Source organism: Sphaerodactylus townsendi, linkage group LG01, assembly GCF_021028975.2.
Source record: "Sphaerodactylus townsendi isolate TG3544 linkage group LG01, MPM_Stown_v2.3, whole genome shotgun sequence".
NCBI classification, from domain to species: Eukaryota; Metazoa; Chordata; class Lepidosauria; order Squamata; family Sphaerodactylidae; genus Sphaerodactylus; species Sphaerodactylus townsendi.
The window spans coordinates 89,440,470-89,467,114 of NC_059425.1; the positions used below are offsets into that span (position 1 = coordinate 89,440,470).

The 26,645-nt window shown below is 40.8% G+C and overlaps 1 protein-coding gene across 2 annotated transcripts in view; it reads right to left on the reverse strand.

Moving 5' to 3' along the window:
- The window catches only part of SMOC2 (SPARC related modular calcium binding 2), a 172,416-nt gene that overhangs the window by 58,708 nt on the left and 87,063 nt on the right, over positions 1-26,645 (reverse strand). The window contains exon 8 of one of the 2 annotated variants that reach the window (XM_048487087.1): positions 6,053-6,239. In XM_048487087.1, the coding sequence (XP_048343044.1) occupies positions 6,053-6,239 (187 nt within the window). Of the gene's footprint in view, positions 1-6,052; positions 6,243-26,645 lie in introns of both variants that reach the window. The other variant, XM_048487078.1, reaches the window with a different exon arrangement.

The window sequence follows — 26,645 nt, forward strand, 5'->3', positions numbered from 1 at the left end:
AAAATGGTAAAAAGGTTTGGAATCCATGCCCTATGAAGAGAGGCTTAGGGAGCTGGGGATGTTTAGTCTGGAGAAGCGAAGGTTAAGGGGGGACTTGATAGCTATGTTTAAATATTTTAAGAGATGCCATATTGAAGAGGGAGCAAGCTTGTTTTCTGCTACCTCAGACACTAGGACACAGAGTAATGGATTCAAGGTGCAGGAAAAGAGATTCCATATAAACATTCAGAAGAACTTTCTGACTGTCAGGGCTGTTCAACTGTGGAATTCATTGCCTCGGAGAATGATGGAGTCTCCTCCTCTGGAGGTTTTTAAACAGAGGCTGGATGACCATATGTCAGGAGTGATTTGATTGTGTGTTCCTGCACTGCAGGGGGTGGGACTTGATGACCCTTGTGGTCTCTTCCAACTTTATGATTCTTTGATCATGCTGACAATTAAAACTTGTGCAAAGTAGGGTTCCAGTCATCCAGAATCTGGAATTATACCATTTTGTCTGCTTACAGCATTTTTTTTGTACTGGCCATAGATAAAAGTTTTGGTAGACTGTCCAAAGAGTTGTTTAAAAGATGCACAGCTTACACATCTGTTCTCTTGGGCTGGCCTGGACTCTTAAGCAATTCACAGGCTCTAACTGGAAATTGGAATTTAGTCAATTTATCAGCTGTGATTTAAATATCAGAGTAATTATATCTGACCTATGCAATTGCTGCAAGATTTACTTTCCCTTTGTAAATGTCAAGAAATAAAATTTATAAAGCAAATGGTCAATTGTTTTAGCCATCATCCTCACTAATTAGCTGGGAAGAACTAAGTCAAGGAAATGAGAGCAATGTAATCTCTTACTTGGAGCTTTTAAAAAAAAGAATACATAGTGAAGAAAGGGAAATAGTACGAATGTGCACAGCAATTAGTTTTGAATGTGTGTCATTTATTTCATGAAAGAGTTTGCTGAAATTCTTTAAAATTGTTAGATTACATTCAAACTAATAATTGCTTCCAGAAGATGTTCTCATTTGGTTCAATTAAAAACACATTTTTGCCCCCAACTTTTTTTGCCTCCCATCCAACTAAAATGAAGTTTTCAGGGATTGTAACCCTCACCCACAGGAAATCCCCCCAAACAAAAGTCAACCTGTTCATATCTCACTTATAGATCAGACTAGAATAGGGAGGGAACCTGCCAAGTGTTCAGCTTTGCCTGCCTTTTACCCATTTAAGGGTTAACCACAGTGCAAGGGAACGGTCATTTTTCATTGATGAAAGTACATGGGGGGGTGGGGGAAGCATTAAAATCCTCTTTCTCTTCCATGCTCTGATGCAAACTGGGAAGCTGCCTAGCTAATATTAGTATTGTAAAATGCTATGATGGCAGGGTGAGTGTGTGTGAGAGAGATCCAGTCACAGATTTCACTGTTATTTAGCTTGACTCATAAGCTTTCTTTTACATTTTCAATTGTACTGGACATAACCTATGTATATATCTATTTCTTTGTTATCTTGCACTTTCTCCAAGGAATTCAGTCTGTGTAGGACCCCCTACAACCATTTTATTCTCACAAAAAGTCTGGGTGGTAAATAAAGCTGTAAGGAAGCGACTGACTAGAGTCCACTAAATTTTCACTTACTGGATACTGTTGTTAATTTATTAAATGCAAATTAGGAACCTCCTTTAAAAGCATCATTCATAACAAATCTCAGAATGTTTTGATGCTGTGCTAGCCATGAGTATGGCAAATGACTGGAACAGAATCAATCATACCTCCCTGCTCCCATTGTTTAATTTATCTCTCCATTGTCTGGGGGAAGTGAACATTTGTGGAACTGGCCATTCGCCCATCAGATACTGGTCGCTCCATGAAGGTGCAATGCAATTTCATGCTCAGGCAAGTATGCATTACTTTTAGGGTAAGGAGAACAGAAGCTGTTTTGATGCTGAGCTTTGGATGGAGGGGATAGTGACTGTTGATATGTGACCTCTTTTAACCAGCTAAGGAAAGAATGAAACCTTTGAGCTGGGTGCACTAATGCAGACTCTGGCAACTGGTCAGTTCCCAGATTAATCTGATATTCCTCTCTGCATTCTTCCCCCGTCTCTCTTTCCCCATAGCAATTCATGTTCCCTTCCTATACTTTCTGGTCATTTTACCAAGGCTGGGCTTATTCATCATCAACCTTTTATTGGCATGAGTTTAAAATACAACAGAGAGGTTGAGGAGAATCAAGTTAAAATAAGTAGGTTGGGCTTATTAGGAATTCTATGTACAGCAGAGACAGTGTCTACATTCTCTGATGTCTAGCATATGTTAGTAAATAGAAATTACCCACCATATTAGAACTCATAAGCCGGGGTAGGGGATACCAGCTTTGACTCTCAGATGTCGTCAGGAACTACAATTCCCATCAGCCTCTGTCAAAGCATGGCCAATTGGCAGCCATGCTGGTAGGCCTGATGGGAATTGTAGTTCAGGCTGAACATCTGAGAGCCGCAGGTTCCCACCCCTGAGACTAAGCTAAAGGCTGAGATTTTTTAAATATATGGAAGACTGGAAGATGGCCAATGTCACACCAATCTTTAAGAAAGGGATCTAGGGGACCTGGAAATTACAGGCCAGTCAGTTCTGGACATCTGTTCCTGGTAAATTAGTAGAATCTATCATTAAAGATAAAATTATAAAACATGTAGAAAAGCAAGACCTGCTGAGAAAGGAGCTATCAGTATGAAGCTTTTTGGCAGAGGCAAATCCTGTCTTACCAAACTTACTAGAGGAGTTCTTTTGAGGGGTGTAAACAGGCATGTGGACAGAGGGTGAACCCGCGGACATTGTCTACTTGGATTTCCAAAAGGCTTTTGACAAAAATTCCTCACCAGAGACTGTTGAGAAAACCTGGCAATGAAGGGAATAAGAGGGGAAGTCCTCCCATGGATTAAAAACTGGTTGGAGGTAAAACAAGGGAAACAAAGAGTGGAGTGTAAAATGGGAAGTTCTCACAATGGAGAGATGCCGGGAGTGGGTGTCCCTCCAAGGATCCATTTTGGGACCAGTGCTCTTTAACCCTATTCATAAATGACCTGGAAGTAGGGGTGGTAGCTAAGCAGGGCTAAGTTTGCAGATGATACCAAATTATGTAGGGTGGTGAGAGAACCACAAAGGATTGGCGTAAGAGCTCCAAGCCGGACCTTGATAAATTAGGTGAGTGGGCTCTGTAGAAATAAGCAAAATGCAGTTCAATGTAGCAAAATGTAAAGTGATGCACATAGGGGCAAAAAAATCCAAACTGTGACTTCACATATACACACGCTACAGGGGTCAGTGCTATCAGTCACAGACCAGGAAAGGGATTTAGGGCGTCTTAGTTGATAGTTCCATGGGAATGTCAACTCAATGCATGGCAGCTGTAAAAAAGGCAAACTCTATGCTGGGGATCATTAGGGAAAAGGGAATTGATAATAAAACTGCAAAGATTGTCATGCCCTTATAGTATAAAGCAAGCAGTAGTGCGACCGCGACTTGGAGGTACTGTGTCCAGTTCTGGTCGCGCAAAGATCTCAAAAAAAGGATATTGAGGAGATAGAAAAATTGCAGAGAAGGGCAACAAGGATGATTGAGGGACTGGAGCACCTTCCCTATGAGGAGAGGCTGCAGCGTTTGGGACTCTTTAGTTTGGAGAGGCAGCGGCTGAGGGGGGATATGATTGAAGTCTATAAAATTATGCATGGGGTAGAAAATGTTTACAGAGAGAAATTTTTCTCTCTTTCTCACAATACTAGAACCAGGGGGCATTCATTGAAAATGCTGGGGGGAAGAATTAGAACTAATAAAAGGAAACACTTCTTCACGCAACGTGTGATTGGTGTTTGGAATATGCTGCCACAGGAGGTGGTGATGGTCACTAACCTGGATAGCTTTAAAAGGGGCTTGGACAGATTTATGGAGGAGAAGTCGATTTATGGCTACCAATCTTGATCCTCCTTGATCTGAGATTGCAAATGCCTTAACAGACCAGATGATCGGGAGCAACAGCCGCAGAAGGCCATTGCGTTCACATCCTGCATGTGAGCTCCCAAAGGCACCTGGTGGGCCACTGCGAGTAGCATAGAACTGGACTAGATGGACTTTGGTCTGATCCAGCTGGCTTGTTCTTATGTTCTTATGTTTCACCCCCTGTCCTTTGTCCAGAGCAGCTTAAGTGTGGATCCCAGACAGTTTGTGGCCTGTGGCAGAGTTATAGCTAATTCCACGCTTTCAGGCTATTCCCGGATCTGGTTCTATACCTTCATTGAAGTAAGGAGAGATGCAGAAGTGACATCAGTAAATGATAAACTAGAACATATATTAAGACAATCTGTAAACAGCCAAAGGCCTAGAAACTCCTTTTAAAATAGTAAGTGAATACAATTATTATTCAAGCAAGGATTAAAAGAAAACACAGAAGAGTATTTAGTGATATATTCATTTCAAGAAAGCTACATAGTTCTGTTGCATCAAAAGGACATATAAAGAAAGAAGAAAGAACTAAGATTTTGGGCCACAATTTAGTAGTAGAGGACCTGTTTTCCAGGCAGAAGGGCCCTGTTAATTCTTCAGCAGCTTCAGTTATAAAAGGAACATGTGAAGTGAAAGGATTCTAGCGGAGACCTTAGCAAGTTGCTGTCTATCAAAATAGACAATATCGACTTGGGCTTAAAGCATGTCCTAACCTGGGTGGCTCAGGATAGCCTAATCTCATCAGATTGCTGAAGCTAAGCAGCGTTAGTACCTGGATGGGAGACCACCAAGGAAATCTAGGGTCATGAGTCAGGCAGGCAATGACAAACCACCTCTACTTGTCTCTTGCCCATGGAATTGGCACACATTGGCTATGGCTACAAAGTCACTTGTTTGCTAAGTATGTGAATCACTGATGTCCCTAAACCCACCCAACTGTGGACTGAAAGTTCCCCTTATGCAAGTGCCACCTACTCATGAGTATGAAGTTCCAGATTGTCTGTTAACATGTCACTAGACTTCTTTTTTTGCTTTCTTTAGAAGATTTACAGAATGAACAGCAAGTGTAAGGATAGAAATAGATCTCAACTAATGAACACCTCTACTGGCATAATAAAAAAACTTTTCTCTACATATATTGCTTTGTATGGAGAAAATAAAATAAACAGTCCTTCAAATAATTTGTGCCTGCATCTAGATAATCCTACCTTCCTAAAGAAGCCAAAGCAGAAATTGTTTCCTCTAGAAAGTGATACTTTCTTTGCATACATTTGCTAAACATGGCTAACCATGTTTCTGAGATTTGTGAACCTCGAATTACTACAATATTAAAAATAAATTTCTTCTTTCTGTTGGTTTTAGGGCTATTGTTCTACTGATATTGTTGATTTTGCTATCATGTCACAGTATACTTAGGACAACTTGGTTTTCAATTCAAGAGACATTCAGAGGTGATTTGTTATTTTTTGCCTCAGTGAGGGCTGAGAGTGTCCTGAGAGAATTGTGACTGGCCTGAGGTCACCAAGCAGGCTTTATGTAAACGAGTGGGGAATCAAATTCCGTTCTCTGGATTACAGTCTGCCACTCTTAACAACTACAGCACACTGACTCTACTCCACTGATATCAGACATATGCAAACTGGGTGAGGAGAATGTCTTTGAGAAATCATGGAATCTTTTCAGAGGCTGAGTTTGTTTGCTCATGCAGATTCTGGCAGCTCAGATGTACTTAATTACTAGACTGGTAGATGTTATAGTTTCTTATTCATGTAATACTTCTCACATACATAGATCCATAGGCATTGCCATCTGTGAGGTGTGACTTTCTTGCCCGCCCCCCCCCCCCCCCACCTTTCCGGTGGCAGCCCGGAATCATGAAATCCATAAACTATGTACTAAAAAAATGCACACTTGTGTATATTCTGCGTGTGTGTGTGTGTGTGTGTGTGGGGGGGGGGGGTTATTAGTCCTTTTTGTAGAAAATGAATTATCTAAGAAGCTTACTCATTAACACAATGCATGCCTTCAAATATCAAAGAACATCTCTCACCCAGATCCCTTACCTTGTTGATGTGCCAGGGATCGGGCGTCCTGTGTCCACAAGAACACACCAGCAGTATCCTGTGGAGGGATGGCACTGAACTGGCTTATAAAGGCCTCCATTAGAACATTCTGGAATGAACACATTGTCTTTTTGAGGTTGCTTGGCTTCTTCTAATGCTGATTGAAGTTCTTGGTCACATGATGCTGCTGCTGGGGAAAAAAGAATGAGTCTGGTTATCACCTCTGAACAGATAATAGGTTAGTCAAGGAGACAAAGCAAAATGGAGTTTAGAGACATGGTACCATACTACTTTCCTCTTGCTGGTGTGCATCACTATACTTTTCCACTATTAACAATAAGCCCAGCAGAATTTTGTGATGCTAGTCATCATCAACAGAAGAACTGGTTTTTATATCCTCCTTTTCTCTACCTTAAAGAGTCTCAGAGTGACTTACACAATCCCTTCCTCTCCCCATAATAGGCACTTTGTGAGGTTGGTGGATCTGAGAGGGCTCTGTGATAACTATGACCGGCCCAAGGTCACCCAGAAAGCTTCATGTGTAGGAGTGGAAAAACAAACCCAGTTCACCAGATTAGAGTCCACCACTCTTAACTATTACACCATGCTGGCACCTAGGCCTGTGTTAATAAAACAGCTGCTTTCGAAAACAAGGTAAATACCATAAGAAATTAGCAAAAAAAATAGCATTACAGTGAAATCAATGAATCAATGAATGAATGAAATCAATGAATGGCTAACAACTGAGAAGACATACTTGATTCAGAAAGATCAAGCCAAAGAAACAATACCTGGAAACTACAGGCCAATAGCATGTTTACCTACGATGTTCAAACTCATGGACCATTTGGAAGCAATAACATCATGGACCACTTGGAAACAAAAAACATCCTGAAAGTGGAACAAAAAGGGAACAAAAGAAGGAGTACAAAAAATCAACTCCTGATAGACAAAATGACCATGGAGAACTCCAAGAATCGAAAAATAAATTTGCATATCGTCTGCATCAATTACAAGAAGGATTTGACTCAGTGCCCCATAGTTGGATTATGAAATGCTTGGAACAATGGTGTCAGCAAAAACATTCGAGTATCCACTAAAAAGTGATGAGACAGTGGAAAACTGAACTGACAGTCGGAAATGAAAACTATGGAACAGTGGAACAGTCAACATCAAGCAAGGGATTTTCCAAGGTAATTCGCTATCACTCTTCCTGTTTATCATCACCATGATCCCACAAATAGTAATTTTAAAGAAAATGGAGTTGGGATATCAAATGGCCAGACTTGGAAAAAATCTCACATTCGCTATACATGGACGATTTGAAGCTGTATGGGGAATCATACACAGAAATCCAGTCACTAATGAACACAGTCCAAATATTTAGCACAGACCTTTTGATGGAGTTTGGCCTGGAAAAGTGTGCCACTGTGGTGATAAAGAGGGGCAGAATCACTAAGAGTGATTGCAAAGAAATGCCTGATGACCAACTAATCAAGTGCAACCAAAAGGAAGCCTATAAATACCTGGGCATTTTACAGCTAGATAACATAAATCATGGGAAAGTAAAGACTGTGGTCAGTAAAGAATACACCCAGAGGATCAGGAAAATATTGTAATCCAAAGTAAATGGTAGAAATATCATCAAGGGCATCAACACCTGGGCTATAACCATCATCAGTTCCAGTTCCAGAATCATAAACTGGACATAGGCTGATTTGGATGCATTGGATATAAAAACTTGGAAACTTATAACAACGCACTACGCCTTACACCCACATAGTGATACTGATAGACTATACCTTTCCTGGTGGCAGAGGGTTACTGCAAGTAAAGTACACAGTGGAAAAGGGGAAACGTGCTGGTCGATTACATGAATTTAAGAACAGGCATTTAGTGAAGCAAAGAACAGGCATTTAGTGAAAGCCCAGAAAGCCAAACAGGAGTAGAGAAAAAATGTAACTAAAACAAAGACTGAAAGCTGGCACAACAAAGCACTGCTAGGCCAATTTCTGCAGAAAATCAAGGACAAGGTGAAAAGACTTGGCAATGGTTAGCAACTGGAATTCTGAAACAGGAAATCAAATCACTGATTTTAGCTGCTCAAGAGCAGGTGATTAGGACAAGTATGATCAAGGCCAGAATCGAAAGATGATGCAAAGTGCAGATTGTTCAAAGAAGCTGATGCAGCTGTAGATCATGCACTTAGCTGCTGCAAAAAGATTGCCCAGACTGAGTACAAACCGAGGCACAACGCAGTAGCCAAGATGATCCACTGGAATTTATGCAGGAATTACGAGACAGCTAAAAACTCGTGGGAACATTGTTCAGAAAAAGTAATGGAAAATGGGAAGGTCAAGATCCTGTGGGACTTTTGAATCCAAATTGACAAAGTGTTGAAACATAATACACTGGACATAACTGTGATCAAGGACAAGAAAGGGACCATCATTGACCCAGCAGTAGCTGGTGATAGCAGTGTTCTGCCTCCCAAGTGAATCTGTTTTTGATGCCCTGTACTTGGATAGGACAGAGTGGGGGAGACACAAACCAGGTTCAACAGTTCAACGATAGGTTTATTACTTAAGAGAATTAAGACCTAACTCCTCTCATGAGTCTGTCTAAATCAGAGTATTTGCTTGTCTTGAACAGATTTGAAGCTGTAGACTGTGTGTCTTCTCTTGGCTGCTTTCAAGAAAGTCCACTGTGTCTTGCTTCCTTTTAGTTCTTTTAGTCTTGTCTGGTTCTAATTGCTGTTAACCTTAACTTGTGCTCTATGGACCACCATATACATCACAAATATGCCAGTCTCCAGCTACCCTTGGCACCTTGCTTTGACTGACTGGCTAGAACTAAAACAGGGGATTGCTGGGTAAAAAAGGAAGACTGCCTATTGGGAAATGTCTTAAAGGGACAGGGACTAACTAAAATACCCTCCCTTAGAAAACTTAATAATGAAGTAAACCTATGCTAACTATGGGGAAACTAAAACTAAATGGGGAAATAACAGAAGCCTCTGTGGGGACGTGACAAGCAGGGTCAATGAAAAAGAACACGAGAAGGTCACTAAATAACATGATTTGAAAATCGAGATACAGTGACTATGGCACAAACCAGCTGAGGTCCTCCCAGTGGTAATCGGCACCCTGGGTGCCATTCTGAAAACACCAGGGCAGCACTTGAAACTTCTTCAAATTGACAAAATCAACCATCTGTCAGATTCAGCATGCAGCACTGCTAGGATTTGCACAAATACTATGCTGATACATTACAATGTCCTAGGCCTCTGGGTGAAGCTCAAATTGTAATGAAAGGCCAACAATCAGCTAAAGAACTGGCAGCTGTGATATCAAACAAAAATAATAAAGTAATAATGAAGTACAGTGGGACTTAAAAGAAGAAGAAGAGAAGAGTTTGGATGTATATCCCCCCTTTCTCTCCTGTAAGAGACTCAAAGGGGCTTACAATCTCCTTGCCCTTCCCCCTCACAACAAACACCCTGTGAGGTGGGTGGGGCTGAGAGAGCTCAGAAGAACTGTCACACAGCTGGCATGTGTGGGAGTGCACAGGCTAATCTGAATTCCCCAGATAAGTCTCCACAGCTCAAGCGGAAGAGCGGGGAATCCAACCCGGTTCCTCCAGATCAGAATGCACCTGCTCTTAACCTCTTATGCCACTGCTGCTCCTTGCTAGTATAGAAATTTACTTACTTGCTAGTATAAAAGTTTAAGAATGCAACTCTAAGCATGTCTATATAGAAGTAAACCTTATTGAATTTAATGGGGCACAGTTCTAAATATGAGTGGTCAGGATTGCACTATAAATTAACATGCAACATTACAAAAAATAATGTGCAGAATGTTTTTTCTTTTTTCTTTAGATGATTTATTTTATTTCAAGGATCAACAATGGGACACTATCATACCTTGATTAAAATTTGGTAAAGACATAAGAACAAGCCTGCTGGATCAGACCAGAGTTCATCTGGTCCAGCACTCTGCTACTCACAGTGGCCCACCAGGTGCCTTTGAGAGCTCACATGCAGGATGTGAAAGCAATGGCCTTCTGCTGCTGCTGCTCCTGAGCACCTGGTCTGCTAAGGCATTTGCAATCTCAGATCGAGGAGGATCAAGATTGGTAGCCATAGATTGACTTCTCCTCCATACATCTGTCCAAGCCCCTTTTAAAGCTATCCAGGTTAGTGGCCATCACCATCCCCTGTGGCAGCATATTCCAAACACCAATCACACGTTGCGTGAAGAAGTGTTTCCTTTTATTAGTCCTAATTCTTCCCCCCAGCATTTTCAATGTATGCCCCGTGGTTCCAGTATTGTGAGAAAGAGAGAAAAATTTCTCTCAACAGAGAGAAACATTTTCTACCCCATGCATAATTTTATAGACTTCAATCATATCCCCCCTCAGACGTCTCCTCTCCAAACTAAAGAGTCCCAAACGCTGCAGCCTCTCTTCATAAGGAAGGTGATCCAATCCCCCAATCATCCTCGTTGCCCTTTGCACTTTTTCTATCTCTTCGACAGTTGAACAGTTGACAGTTGAACATCCCTCTTCTAGAGAAATAATTTATGTTGATGTATTTACAGTACACAAAAATAGGGATTTTAGAAACAACAGTTTGTTAAAAACAGAATTTAACAGCATATATGTCCTTTGAGAGGAGTGGGCATTCATTGATTATTATTTGGTCTTTCTAATACCAGGTTTTCCTATAATACTTGGGTGGTATCTTGGGTTGGACCCTGAGTAGAATGATTTATTGGTGTTCACTCCCCTGATGCTAGATGAAGGCTACTTCTTTGCCTTTCCCTTTCCCCTGCAGCCTTCTGTGTTTCCTTAAAATGTGTGGATCCCTAGGAGCAATTTGTGGGGCACCATCTGCAGTGGGAAAAGGCAGTAAGTGGAAGTTGGCTTCTACTCTACCAGTGGAACTATTGCTGCATTGACAGAATGGCAGCTTCAGATACAACTCGCAAAGTTCCTATAAGGGGGCTCATATGGTCGTACTTCTTATGAATTGAAAAAAAAACACTGTCCATGAGAAGGGTTCTAGGAAAGCTTTCTTCCTGCTATACTGCAGTCCAAAGGGAAGGATCATTTCATACATTCAGTCAAATAAGCTCCTTCTAGAAATATGAAGGAATACAGGTTTACTTCTGTAATTTGAGACATAGTTTAAGACAATGTGCATGTTTTGCATCACTATGAAATATAGCACATAAATGTGCCTAATGATTATTAACTCTTTACACCAATCACAAAACTACAAAATCACAGAAAGCATCTGTGTGCTTCTGCTTTTAGATTACCTATTTTAACATTTTCTCCAAGTACCTCAAGTTCCAGGGTCTACACATGATGAACATCAACAGAATTACAAAATCCATTCATTTTTAATTCTCTTTCCCTCCTTTGCTCATTAATGTAATGGACCATAAATGAACAATTAGAGAAGGCTGCTTCCCAGATCCCTGGAGCTTTTATTAAGCTTTGACATTCAATGCACTCACTTCATAAAAACAAGTAAGAAGATAGTAGCAGATAGGATACCCTACTGTAAAGAATTAACTCACTCTTCATTTCTGTAAGTGTTATCTGTTAGTTAATCTTTGCAATTTAATTACTTATTTTAGTCATGATTCTTTACTATATAATGTATAGATGTAAAATGCTTCGATATAATTATTAAATAAATTGATGTACTGTTAAATTGGGTTATTCTACATTCTATACAAAAGCCATATAACGTTTAAACTAATTAACATCCAAACAATGTATGTTGTTAAATTCAGATGCTCTAATTGATTACTTTTAGAAAATAGTTATTTTTGTCCAACAAAATATATTAAAAATCCTTATTGTTATGGGAGAAAAATATGGCCAAATGCTGCTTTGGGGGTTTGCCTGAGAGCCCTTATAAAACAATACTGTGAACACAACAGAGGTGATATTAAATAACAGGACATTTTAAATTTAGTTTTTGTTTTTCTCCCAATAAACATCCCTACTGTTTGAATGGAGTCCCAGAGCTTGTGCCTGCAGGTAAGATACCTGCATCCCTGGCCACAGGATAATTGGTTACACAGAGGAAGGTGACGGGAGCTTTTCTTGGAAACCCACAACTGCACTGTAAATGGAGAGGGTATTACTGGCAACGGCCACTCTTATTGTTGCTCTTTCCCCCTCTTCTATTGTTGTTGTTGTTTTTTTTGTTGGTGGAGGAGGACAGGATGCTGGCAGTTGGTTGGAGTATAAATGTCAGCATAGTAGCAACCATCGCTCCACAGTATTGTCCTGGCTGAATTATATCATGACTACTCCAGAAATACATTTCCATTCAAGCTGGAGCAGAAAGACTGCCTTTCTATGGCTGCATGTGATGTGTGTCAAAACATCATATGTGGATCAGAGAGCCAAGTTTTTTTTTTATTTGCTTGTGCCTGCAAAGGCTGCTTGCAGTACAGCTGATCATCCAAAGTTTAGCACTCTTGAAAGTTTGGGTACATTCTTGTGGCCTAACAGAAGGCAAAACATATCTTCACTTCCATATACTTCCCTGCTCAGCTGAATAAAAAAAGGATTATTCCTTACAGTTGAAATCATTTAACTCTGTGGTTTTCTTTGCAATAAAAATACTCTTTATAAGGCTGATCCCTTGGAAATGCATTAAAAATACATAAATACTGTTCTAAAAAAGAATCCTCCAAACTAATGGTTATTTCTAGCTGATCAGAAATCAAGTTACAACCATATAATCCTTCTCCAGTTCTGTACAGGGAAAGATTAAACTAAGCAAAAATTTTCTGTTCTGCTTCATCTGACTTTGTCTTTCATTAAAATTAATTTTAACTACTAGATTCTTTTTGTTCTTGATTTATGACACTTCCACCCTTAATCTCAGCCATACATTAAGATATTAGAAGCCTTTGGTGCACCAAGGGTATAGTGGAAGGGCATTGAAACATCAAAACAGGCTGCAATTAAACCCCATTTGGATGTAAGCATGTTTGCTGCCTCCTGCTCTGTTCTTAGCTCCCCTTCTTGCACATAGAGTTTGGTTGAATGGTTCTTGATTTGATCAAGCTCTAATTCACTATGATGTCCACATGAAGTGTCTTGGTGAATTGGGAGTTTGTTTATTCCAGACAAACAAAACTGTAGTTTAAAATGATAGCTTGTGTGAAGTAAACAATCTGCATACACTAAGGCACCCACACTGAGACATCAGGGTTAACTGTGGCTTGGTTAAGCCATGAAAGTGTTCAATCAAACTCCTGCATGGTTAAGAGCAGTGGACTCAGATCTGGAGAACTGTGTTTGATTTCCCACTCCTACATATGAAGTCTGCTGAGTGAACTGGATCTAGGCTAGTCACAGTTCTCTCAGAACTCTCTCAGTCCCACCTACCTCACAAGGTGTCTGTAGTGGGGAGAGGAAGGGAAAGGAGTTTGTAAGCCACTTTGAGGTCGATTCCCCACTTCAAAAATTGAAGTAGAATCAAACCGTTTGGGGGAAAAACGGGACCTTTTGAGCACGGTTTCCGCATGCCCACTGCAGCTTCTGCCCCACAAACGATCATCAAGCAGCAGCCATGCAGGATCCCCCATTGTGAAGCTGTCAAACGCGCGTTCAGCTCAGGGGCCATCCTGATTGGCGGCTGCTGCTGCTGCTGCTGCTGCTGCTGCTGCTGCTGCTGCTGCTGCTTGGCGGGATTTTTTTTACTTTTTCTCTGTCGTATCCACTTCTGTGCAAGCATGCGCAGACCAACGTAGAAACGTAGAAAGGAGGAGTTGAAGAAATGGCTTAAAAATTACTCATCCCTGGACTAGAACTGGCAAGCTTTTAGACTGCAGCACACGGCTGTCTTATCTAGGCCCAGAAGTTCTAGTGGCAGAAGGGGATAAATACTAGGTTTTAAGTGAATGCAAGGTGTTTAAACTGTGCTGGGAACAGAAACTGTGGGGATTCATGGTGGTGTGTTTTGAGTAAACCCGAATGTGACTCTGTTGCATCAAAGACAAACAGGAGTCATCACACAATAACTTTTTTTTTGGATTTTTTAAAAGAACTGGGTTTTTTGCAGCCACAAAGCCGCTGAAGGTAATGGCTGTTAAAAATAAAAAACAGAGTATTTCAGTTTGGAAAGCTGCCATGGGTGGGAGGAAGGAGGGTTATTTTTGCTGCTTTTTGTGTAGGGCTGCCAGCCCAGATTAAAAAGTACGTGGAGAGCTTGGGGGTGGAGCCTGATTAGGGTGGAGCTTGGGAAGGGGAGGGACTTCAATAGGGTATAATGCCACAGAGTCCACCTTCTAAAGCAGTCATGATGGGGGAAAACTGATCTCTGTTGACAAGAGATCAGTTTTAATAGCAGGAGATGTCCAGTCACCACCTGGAGGTTGGCATTCCTAACCATTTGGAGTATTCTGTGCACTTGGAGCTGCAAAGCAGGGAAATAACTGTACTGCCCCAGTGCTGTTTTGACATAGAAAATGTGTGTGGTGGGGAGAGGCCTTCCGCCTCCTGTGGTAATATTCCAAGTTTGTTTGGGTTCTCCTTTATATTTTAATAGTTGTGGGGAACTCAAGTTGGGACTCTAGTTTGGTTCTCAGGGATTCACTCATAGCATCTGAAGGCATAGGCCCCAAAAGTTCATGTTATTGTTTAAGGTGCCCCATGTCTCTTGTTTATCATGATTAAAACAAGACTCCTTTGAGTCAGAGTAGTTATCATTTGTTTAATTGAAGCACTATGAGTGAGGCAGATTTTCATCCTTTTTGTTCAGCATCAGCCAAACATCTTGTTTTGGCTTTACTGAACCACTGCCTTTGTGCTGCCCTTCTGCATAAGCTTTAATTCATGCAGCATGTACAAAAACTGCCTTTCCTTAAGAAGCAGGGAAATTAATAAAATCTGAAACCTCATTTGAAATGGGTGGCTGGTTCTGACATAATTATGGGTCCAGAACAGAGGATGAGGCAGGAAAGCAAAAGCGCCAACAAGAATACCATAGGATTATTTCCTTAGAGCTCCAGCAATTTTTTAATATACTTGCATGAGGTTTGCTTTTCATATATTTACAGTCAGCCCCAATAGCTCAGCTTTTATTTTGGCTCTTAAAGCAAAGCCTGGCCCAGGGCTTGGCTCTGTCATTCATCTGTGAACAAAACAAGGGCAAAATGAATGAAAAACATACCCATCCCTCCTTCCCCTTTAAGAATGACAGCGGGGAAAAGAAACATTCTCCTACATTTTGGGTAATATTTTATACGGTCTATCAGAACAAACTCCCACATCCTGCAGAAGGAAGACAGGCCTTTATGCTACTGGTGACTTTGGCCTGAATTTTCTGATGATATAAACTGATACAACTTCTCTAAAAGGAATTTATCAGCATGACAAGCAAACATGACATGTTACATATTGGGCTAACCATATTGTTAAAAACAAGAACCAAATGCCAATATCTTCATCTGATTCAGGGACACAGAACATATATGGCTACCTCTGCCTTAGTCCCACCTTAGACCACCTACATACCATCCCCCCTCTGTCAGAATATGTCACCACTCCCTTTTCCTCACTCAACATATACCCTAACCTATAGGTGTCAAACTCAGGCCCTCCAGGCCAATTGGCCATGCTAGCAGGGACTGCTGGGAATTGTAGTCCATGAACATCTGGAGGGCCTAACCTGTGGGCACATATATCAAGACCCACTACACACACAGAAAAACAGAATTGTCAGCCCACCCCTCAACCACTTATTTGCAGGCAAAAATTTTTTGGAGATTTGAACCAAATTAGCAAATCACAAGTTGGACTACAAAGGGTAAGAAAGTGGCATTCCATGATGAGGCAGTCAGATCAGCATCAGAAACAATAACACCCCTCAAACAAGGGTTTATTTTGTGACTCTGTGGGTGACTGAATGATTAGTGCAGGGCAATAAGCTAGTTTTCCATACCCATCAAGAGTGCCCCTTACCAGGCAGATCTTTAATGTGACCTTAGCAAGTCCTTAATTTTCTTCATCATCTGTCCTCTTAGTATCCCCTTCAAAATCATCAGTACTTGGGCAGAGAAACCTGTTTTCTACTGTATCCCAAAGTAAACCATCACCCCAATCTGTACTCTGCCCTGCAGAGGGAAAATTTACAGTTAACACAGTGTCTTTCCTGGAAAAGGAAAATAGTAAATTTTATAAAGGGGGGAAAGAACTCTTTTTCTGTACGGAAGAATGGTCCAAGGGGAAAGTGTGCTGGTGCTGTGGTCTTCCTATTTAAAGCAAAAATGTGTGTGTGGGTAGACAGTGGCCGAATTCCAACTGAAAATTTAATCTAGATACAACCAAGTTTCAAAAGAATCAGCACCTTTTCATCCAGGTTCCAACATCCTTACTGCAACATGTTTCTAGTGAAGACATCTAGGCCTGCCCCTTGGGGGGGGGGGGTGCCTGCTGTCAGGGGTGCAATTGTTTATCTAGCAGCACCTGGTATTAGAAAGTCCAAATTTCAGAGTATCTTTAAGAGACCCTCCTGATGATACCACCAGGTTTGGTGACATTTGGTTCATGGGGGCCAAAGTTATGGACCCTCAAATGTGTAGCCCCCTTGTCCTATTAGCTCCCATTGGAAACAATGGGGGATGAAGGCACCCACTTTGGGAGTCAATAGCTTTGGACTTCCTGGACCAAACTTCACAAAACCTGGGTGGTGTCAGTAGGAGACATTCTTGATGATACCAACCAGGTTTGGTGAAGATTGGTTCATGGGGGCCAAAGTTATGGACCCTCAAATATGTAGCCCCATCTCCTATTAGCTCCCATTGGAGTGTTTTTTTTCAAAAAGGTGCATATACAAGCAGGTCCAGGAAAATCCCGTGATGGGGGGGGGGGGAGTGCCAGAAACGGGACTTATCTGTGTTCCATGGTTTGGCTGTGAGGAGATCTTGAGGGAACCTGGATATTTCGGGTGACTATCCCAGGATTAATCACCAGTGAGGAAATCACCAGTGTTCTCCTTTACACAAAAGAGGAGAGAAACTGATGCAGGAGTTTTAAATGAAAAGTTTTTAAACAGAAAGGATTACAGTAACACTGAAATGACTATGGATGAATGGGTGGAGAACTAGTTTTAACTCATTGGAGACTGACTGATTGCTCTCAAGTGATCTTCTGCCCACCTCTGGACTAGATAACCCAAAGTTACAGCTCAAACTAGCCAGGTGTAAGGTGAAGGTGAATGGCCCTTTTCTCCTTCTTCAGGAGACAGCAATTCCTTTGATAGCTTCCTAGCATAGAGATGCTAGATTCTAGCTGCAGCAGTCTGGTCGTACATGCTGTTTTCCTCATATTAGCCCAAATGGAACTTGACCTGGTGCTGCTACAGTTCATGCAATCTCCACCTTTTTTCTTCTAGATTTCCTATTTTCCAACATGCAACTGTGAAAAGGGAGGCACACTTAAATAATACTCCCAAAGTTCCATGCTTCTTTTTATATTCTTTACACTGTGTAGGTGCTCAGTTTCAAAGTATTCATTAACTACACATGGCTGACAAATGGCGATTTGATCATCTACTGTTGCAAATAAGAAGCATTATTTTACATTGGGACACGTGAATCTTTCCTGCATCCATGCATTGTTGTTTTATTGTACTATTTCCTTTACGTGAACAAAGCAATCCAGTGGTGAATGAATGACATAGTGCAGTAATAGTGTAATCCATACCATTTTAGTATTTGGTTGGATCTTAGGACCCAGGGAACAAGAGCTCAATTAGCATGTGCAGTTGGTAAGCCTGCTTCCATATTACCAACTACAAGAACCCCACCATTCTCAGCAGGGGCGTAACGAGGCAGCCCTGGGCAAACTGTAGCCCTGGACAAAACCTGAATTGGATCCCCCCCCCCCATGGGCGGCCACTCCACCACGCCCAAAAAATTTTTTTGCACCAGGACATTGGTACCTGCAGGGGGTGATGTTTTTAGACATATCAGCACCAAAATTTCAGCATATCATCAGGAGACTGTCCTTATGCTACTCCCCATGTTTGGTGAGGTTTGGTTCAAGGAGTCCAAAGTTATGGACTCCCAAAGGGGGTGCCCCATCCCCATTTTTTCCAATGGGAGCTAATAGGAGATGGGGGCTACAGTTTTGAGGGTCCATAACTTTGGCCCCCCCTGAACCAAACTGCACCAAAACTGGGAGGTATCATCATGACAGTCTCCAGATGATACCCTGAAATTTTGGTGATGATACATCCAAGAATGCCTTCCCTGCAAGAACATCCCGAAATTTGCCCAAGAATCTTTGTTCTGCACTGAGTTTTCTGCATTGCTGTCAATGGGGGGTTGCAGGCTGGGGGGGCACATTTTTGAAGGCACAGTCTTAAAACTTTCAGGGTCTCATCAGGAGACTGCCCTAATGATCCCCCCCCAAGTTAAATGGAAAACCACTAAAAATACCCAAAAACGAACCCAGTATTTTGATGCCCCCCACAAGGTGATGCCCTGGGCAGCTGCCCACCTTGCCCAATGGGCATTATGCCAGTGATTCTCAGTTGATCCAGCCTGCAACAGGAGAAGAAAAGCCCTCAGCTCAATTGAATGTGGAGCCCTCAGCTCAACAGGAGCCCTCAGCTCAACAGGAATGTGGAGGGCCCAATAAGAGAGAAAAGTATATTAGAATTTCCCCCATGTCACAGAAGAGTTTATTAGGTTGTTAATTATGTTATGCTCCGGAGTTGATCCATCCTGCAACAGAAGGAAAGCCCACAGTTTAATTGAGGGAATTACTTTTTTTATAGACCCAAGCTGAAGACAGACCCTCAGCAGCTACCACCTATGCAGAAGAACAGATGGGATAAAGGAGCCCTGCATTATTAATTTTTTGGACTTTCTCATTTTTCTTTATTTATTGGTCACTGTTAGTAATTGTAACTTTTTGGAGTGTTTTTCTTGAAAGGCACTGAATATTTTATATGATTCGGTTGTGCTGAGGCTATCAAAGGAATACACACACACATCCACTATGATATAATTGATATAAAATTGTTGTTTAAAGGTTTGTTAATTTGTTGAAGCAATTTTATACTTGTTTGACAAGCCTCAGGGAGCTGTCATTTTATTACATTTTAAATTTTCCTAGGTCTCCAATGGAGATTGATGTAGCTAAGGATGAGTTGATTACAATAGCACAATGTCCAGCAATATATGTCTGCAGCAAAGCATTTCTCTGTTGACTTACTTCATTAAAATGACAGCTAAGAAGGTGTGTGTATGTTTGAACTGGCTCCCACGAAGTGTTACTGGTATTCTTAATGCTTACAATGCAAGTATCTGACATGTTTTTATTAACTGACTTGGAATGCAGACTCTTTCACATTATCTTATTAGCCTCAAAGACAATATAGGCCAGTGGAAAACATCCTATATAAACAAGGCTGATTGATCTATTCTGCATTAAGGACATGGTATGTTTCACAAAAAGTGCACTGTTTTCCTATGCACTTCTTGTGACACACATTAGCATGCATTAGTTTCTCAAGTTTTCTACAAATATTTTTCTATTCTGGCCCCTACCTTGTCTCGCCTTTAGGTTCATGTGTTTAGTTTAAAGCCACTTGTGACAAGGCAAGAAAGTGCAAAGGCCTTTTTTTGGCAGGTCACTTCAAACAAAACAGATTCTAAATGTTTAATTTCTTCAGACAAGCAGACTTGCAAGAAATAGCAATGCAGGCATTCATTCACCTAATAAGGTAATACTTTTATTATAGTTTACATAAACTCAAACTCGATGCTCGATGCTCCCCCATTTTTTTACTACTATTATTACTACTGCTACTAAGTTGCCCCATTACCTTGAAAAAGAAAAAAATGGAATGTGGTATATAAAGATCTTGGGAGACCCAGGAGTTCTTCATTTTGGCATGAAGAACAGAGACAATATTACTCTAGTCCATAGAAAGATTGCCATGCTTAAATCCCATAAAATAAGTTAGTGCTATTAGGACTAAAGCATTGCTAAGGACCTAATTATATCACAGCAAGATCTCTGATCATAATCTTTTCATCTTTTTGAGAAGCACAGGCTCTAGTGAAGAAAAGAGCAGGAGGTTTAACATTTCTGTCCAAGTGTATTTGAAGATTTTATATTTGAAGATCTTTGTTCCTTTATTAGGGAAGAAGGTTGATTGATGTAGATTAGGGATGCAAGCCTCCAGGTGGAACCTGGAGATCCCCTAGAAGTACAGCTCATCTCCAGTCTACAGAGATTAGTTCCCCTGGAGAAAATGGGTGCTTTGGGGAGCTGACTGAACATCACTGAGGTCTCTGCCTCTCCAGGATACATCCCCAGATCTTCAGGAACTTCCAAACCTGAAACTGGCAAAAAATCCATCTGGTGCTATTGTTCAATAATCATGGACTTCCTTGCTCTAAATTTCTTTTGTTTAGTGCCTATGCGTTTGAGCTAGCATATGTTATTCAAAAGAAACCTGCCATGTAATTCTTTTCCATCTCATTAACGTGGAGGGGAACATGAATAAATGTTTAACTTTTACAATTGTTAGCTCATGCATCACAAAGGGGATGAGCACATTTCCTATTTATAAGATTTAGTGGGATACTTCTAAAGGGTGTTGGGTGCCAACATAAACAGCTTTCACAGTTTCTTAGTCCAACCCATTGCAAAAAATGTTAAAAATATAGTTGTTCCATTTAGCTTGTAAGAGAACAACAACTCCACTTGCCCTAGTACACAGGCCATAAAGCTATGGCAACTATTTCAACATTTCCTAGGAGTCAGTGTGAGTCAGGCTAACACAGTGGTTTTCAATTTTGTTTTACCCTTCAACATTGATTTGCCACTAGCAAACCTCATATGGCTGCTGATAAACTGCTACAAGGGAAAGTTTTCTAGTGGTGGATATGATGTTGTTTGTTCAAGCTGACAGCCTTTATGATCTTCTCATGGCCAAGTTCCTACTAAACTCCCAAAGAACATTAGGGTTCCTAATGTGATTCCCATGCTGGGTTGAGAAATTCCTGAAAATCTAGAGGTAGAACCTGGAGATCAGAAGGGAATGGACCACAGTATGGTTTAACACCATACACCCTTCTGTCCTCAGAACTGATATCTGCAGTCTGGAGATACATTGTAATTCCAGCAGATCTTCAGGTTCCACCTGAAGGTTGTCAACCCTAGTTCCTAAAAAGAGTGTTTGAAAATAAGTGAAATAAAAGTTAAAAGAACATGTGACAAAATACTCCAATGAAAAGCCTTTCCTACAATATCCTCTTATGTAAAAAAGTGTAATCTAATAGGAAGGACAGATTCTCCTATCATGGAGGATTTTCAATTTAATCTGATATATTAATTTACAGATATATTAAATTTACAGATATATTAAAATTAGTTACTACATTTTCACTACCTAGCCATTCCTGGGGACCCAGTCCAAGAAGCCTAGGTTCAAGAAGTACAATTATTCCATTCTCCCCATATTCATACTCATCCTACATACCTGATGACAGCTTTGAGAACCACATGCTATAGGAAACAGGGTTCACTGGAATGAACATATAAGAAAAAAAGTAGAATGAATCAGGCTCAGGAAATCTGTACAAGTCCCCTTGAAGATTCCTTAGTTGTTACTTTATTAAAATGTTTATTTTAAGACCATAAACACAAGGATGTGTGATTACTTTGATATGAGACATTCATCCCCTTTAATTTTCAAACAAACGAGTTATTCAACAAATGTGTTTGGGGTCCTTCTTTCTTCTGCTCTGCTTCCTCACTACCACATATGCACACAGATGGTTTTGTGTATTATAACCACAATTCACTTATTTTGAGGAGAAATGTTTATGCCCAACTTGTTTACATGCACCTGTATCAACTGTATTCTATACACATTTTTATTAACAAGGGACATCTGTTGTAGGCACAACAAGATAGCACTTGCTTCTCCCAAATTAGGGATTTATTTATCTATTAATAAACAAAATAAACTTTTTGGATATAATTACAGTTTTGCATTGTTCACTGTGTACATAGTTCTGTTTAAATGTATGCCTTTTCTCTGACTTACAGCAAATATATGATACTATCCTGATTGTATGGTATATTAATAAACTATGGAAGGGCAGAAGAGCCCTTGTATGATTTTTTTTAAAAAAAAATGGCTATTGTTTCATTGCTTAAGAAAAGTCATATCATATAATTAAAAATAGTTCAGGGAGATTAGTATCTTTTGGCATTAAATTAACATATGCTATAAAAGAAAATTGCCAACCTGCAAAAAAAGAAGAAGCCCAAACTCCACTGTGGGGGTTCCATAAAATACTGGAACATCCTGAACATAAACGGTACCTCCTGGATGTTAAACAGAGCACTTTTTAAAAATGTTTTAGGGTGGGAGGGTCTTTATCCCTGGTGGGAGGAAGAGACTAGAGATGCCAGAAGCTAGAGCTTATGCACATTTTGAACTAATACGTAAAATTAAAAGATAAATGAAAATGCTCGTAAAATGGGATTTGTAAAGATAGGACAAATACCGTAATAAGTATATTCCAGGAGACTGCAATATGAGAAGTGATTAAATATACAAATGCTCTGGGGAGGTCTGGAAAGGTTTATCTGCTTGGAAAAGGAAAGGAGACACAATGAACACAGAATTTAATTTACCAAGTTAAGATGTAGAAGAAAACAAACAAACTATAGCACTTCAGAGCAGTTGCCCACCTGACCTAGACAGTGGAGAATCTGATTTTATTCTTCATACAAAATCTTAGTGAAGGTAGACTAAAACAGGAAACACATAGTTTTCTTGATAAAATATAACAGCTTTATTCCAAACCTCATATAAAAATTGTTGGTTCTATTCATTATATGGGGCAAGAGATGCAGATGCCATTGGAAAAATTGATGCAGTACATTATGGACCACCCATCCAACCAGCAGATCAGGGTAAGAGTGGTAATTTGGTAAAACTGAAAGAAGCCAAAATAAAACAGCTATTCAGCAGAGCCAAATTAGCCAGGTGCTGAAAAAACTGAATAAGTTTCAGTTTCCAGCTTTCTTGCTGCCTGTGGGGTTGGGAATTCCAGATCCCACAGGCAGCCATCTCCCCCTACTTGCAAATCCAGTTCTGGCTTTGCCAAGCCAGGTTGCCTGCAGAGATTGGTGCTCCAATCTCTGCAAGCATCCCCCTCTCCCTACTTTTCAAATGGGAAGGTGGCCATCAGGGCTGTTCCCTCAAATACAGCTGCAGTGCATTGGCTTTTTTCAGCTTTTTTCCAGGTCTTTTAAAGACAACCCCCCAAAATACTAAAAAAAAGGTTAATCACCCCTAGATCTGGACAATGCTTTCCCCTGCTGCTGCTTGTCAGCGGGAGACTATTCCACCAGGGTATGAGTTCTTCCAGATATTCAGTCCTACCCCTTGACCACTGAGGCCTGAAAAGGAGCAGCTTCCTGGGGTTATCTGTATCACTGTTTGCCAGAGGACACTATTCCCTCAAAGGCTGAGTGTCCCAAGCTCCTCAGCCCTACATTCTGGGTGCTGCTTCTGTTTTATGATTCTATGCAGTTTTCAGATTGTTCATTCTTTTGGTTTTTGTAAGCCACTTTGAGTCTTGCTTTGCAGGAGAAAAGTGGGATAAAAATATTCAAATCAACAAAATAAATTACAAAACTGTCAATGAGCAGAGATACTGTAAGGGGGGGGGGTCTTCAGCTATTCTGACATCTTATGGGAACCAAACTCAGCTAGGAATGGGGCACCCAAATTAATTTCTCAGAAGGTGGAGCAAGAAAGAAGGTGATCTGCTATCCTGGACTCAATCCTGATCAATGGGGAAGAATTGATTGATGAAGTGAATGTGGCAGGAACCTTGAGGGGAAACGATGATGTCCAGTTGGGATATATGATAACAAGGGATGTGAAAACTGAGAATAGTCAGACTACAGGAGAAATCATTTCAGACAGCTCAGGGGAAAACTCACTCCCATGGGTTAAAACCCTGAGGGAAAAAGTGAAATACTAAAGGCACAGCCAGAAACTACTTAAAAAAAGAAGAATAAATAGGAGACAACTAAAGAAACCCATGTGACTGCCCAAAGATTTCTCTGACATGAGCTGAGACTTAAAAGATAAATACATAGGAGATGGAAAGGGGAATATATAGCCAAAGGTGAATACAACATAATAGCTTGAATCTGTACAAACAGAGTTTGGCACCCTAAACTCCAGAATAAATTGAGGTTTGGAAGGGATGCTAAAAACAATAAGGATGTTGGGTTTGTTTGCTTGCTTACTTGTTTTTTGAAATGTTCAGTGCACATCAAACCTGCTTAGACAAGATGGTGAAATCTTAATAGGTGACAGGAACATAGTGGAACTAAACTCCTTTTTTTTGTTGGCTTCATCCCACCTGGGAAATTGTCCAACCTGGGAAAAGTCAAAGTCTCAAATTTAGGTACAAAAAAATAATAATCAAAGGAACAAGTATAGAATGGGAAAGGCTTGGCTTGGCAGCCTTACATGTGAAAAGGAACAGGCAATTTTAGTTTTTCACAAGCAGAATATGAGCCAAGAACCTAGTTACCAACTCCATGTTTTAAAATTACCGGGGGATTTGAGGGTGGTACCTGCGGTGGTAAACTTTAGGGAGGGAGGGAGTATAGTAGGCATAACACTATACAGTCCACCTTCCAAAGACCATTTTCTTCAGGAGAAGTGGAACAAATGTTTTAAATGAATAATAAGCAATGTATGTAGTCTGGAGATCTGTTGTAATCCTGGACATCTCCAGCATTCGCCTGGAGGTTGGCAACCCCAGCTACTGTCCTTTAGTCAATAGAAAAGACTCAGTGTAAAAGACTATAATGCTAGGAAATGTTGAAGACAGTAGGAAAAAAGGAAGAAGAGGAAGATGGATTGACTCAATAAGGGAAGGCACTGCCCTCAGTTTGCATGATCTGAGCAAGGCTGTTAACAGGAGGATGTTTTGGAAGTCATTGATTCACAAGTCATAAGTAACTTGATGGCACATAATGCACACAAACAGGCCCTCTGTCCTTGCCCCTCTCCCTTTCTCAAGGTATAAAGTAATCTCTTCCAGTTAATAGAGCCTCCACCACCTCTCAGCAGCAGCCTAATGGGGTGGGGGAGAACAGAGCAATCTCAGCTGTCATGGGTCAGCCCCTGATGAGTGGAGATTCCTCGGAGGAAGAACTTTGCCAAGCAGACTCAGCTCTGCCAGAACACCAGCAGGTAGAGAATGAAAGACAGATTGGCCAGGACTCTCTGGAGTGCCTGCAGAACCACCTCAGTCTCCCAGTCCAGTGCCAGCTGTTAGCACTTAGGCTGGTAATTCACCAGAGTCACTTGTGCTGGCAGAACTACAAAGGTAGGAACTGCAGCATAGAAGGCACAGTGCCCATTTGCTGGCTTGTTGCCACCTGTTTTAACAGAGAGGAGTGAATCATCTCAGGATGAGGATTAGTTTCCTGTGTGGGGTTTATATGAGGATTGGGTGAAGGCAGGCAGAGGTGGATGCAAGTGTGACTTGTTTGCTGCTATCTCCTGCTACGGATCCCTATTTGCCTGCAGCCTAGGGCACCTGTCCCCCTTGTACCATCTAGACCTAGCCCCAAATGAAGGTTAATAAACTGATAGTTAATCCCAGCGAAATAGTGGCGATGGGTAGTAGTTTCACCAGTTCCACCATTACATTAAGACTGATCTGAAGAGGACTTTTTGAAACATTAGTACCGTGTTTTCCCGAAAATAAGACTGGGAATCAGAACAAAGCAAAAAGTTGCCAGCAGGGCGTGGCACAGAAGCAAGGGAGGGAGAACCAGGCAGGCAAAATGGCAAATTGGTTTAGGGACACTTGGCAACAGAAAACTTCCCTTCTGAATAGAAAACCACAGAAGAACCCCGCTACAGAGCACACAGCTGCTTCACAAACAGTAAGTCCACAAAAAGCCTATATGTTTTATTGAATTGTTGAAATATTTTGTATATACTGTATTGTAAATGCTGTTTTAATGTTTTAAATGCTTTACTGTTGAAATATTTTAATGTTGTGATTTTCCTATTTGGGTTGGGAAGTAGCACATAAATGTTTTAAATAAATAAACATGCTTGTTTTCATTATCTAAATGAAATGAGTCAATGTGGATGTGAATTTTCTCCCCACCCCCAACATTCATTTGGAAACAAACACACATCTCTAACAGAAGTGTGCTCACCTGATCGTTTAAGCAGATCCATCTGTACAGCAGTTTTATAGGACTGGGCTGTTAGATTAAATTTTGCATACTGTAAAGTGCCCTACTTGGGTGGATGAATTGCTTGTTATTTTGTTTGCATTGTGGTCTCTCATATTTCTGCATGTGAGACTCTTGAATAACTAAAGTTGGTTCCAAACACAATAAATTCTTTGCTTTGGCACCAACTCGTCTCAAGTGTAATAAAGATGAAATAAATACCACTTAAAATGAAGTATTTCTGGGCGTTCTTTTGTCTTGTTTCACTTTCATAAGAATGCTGCTTTCTCTCACATCT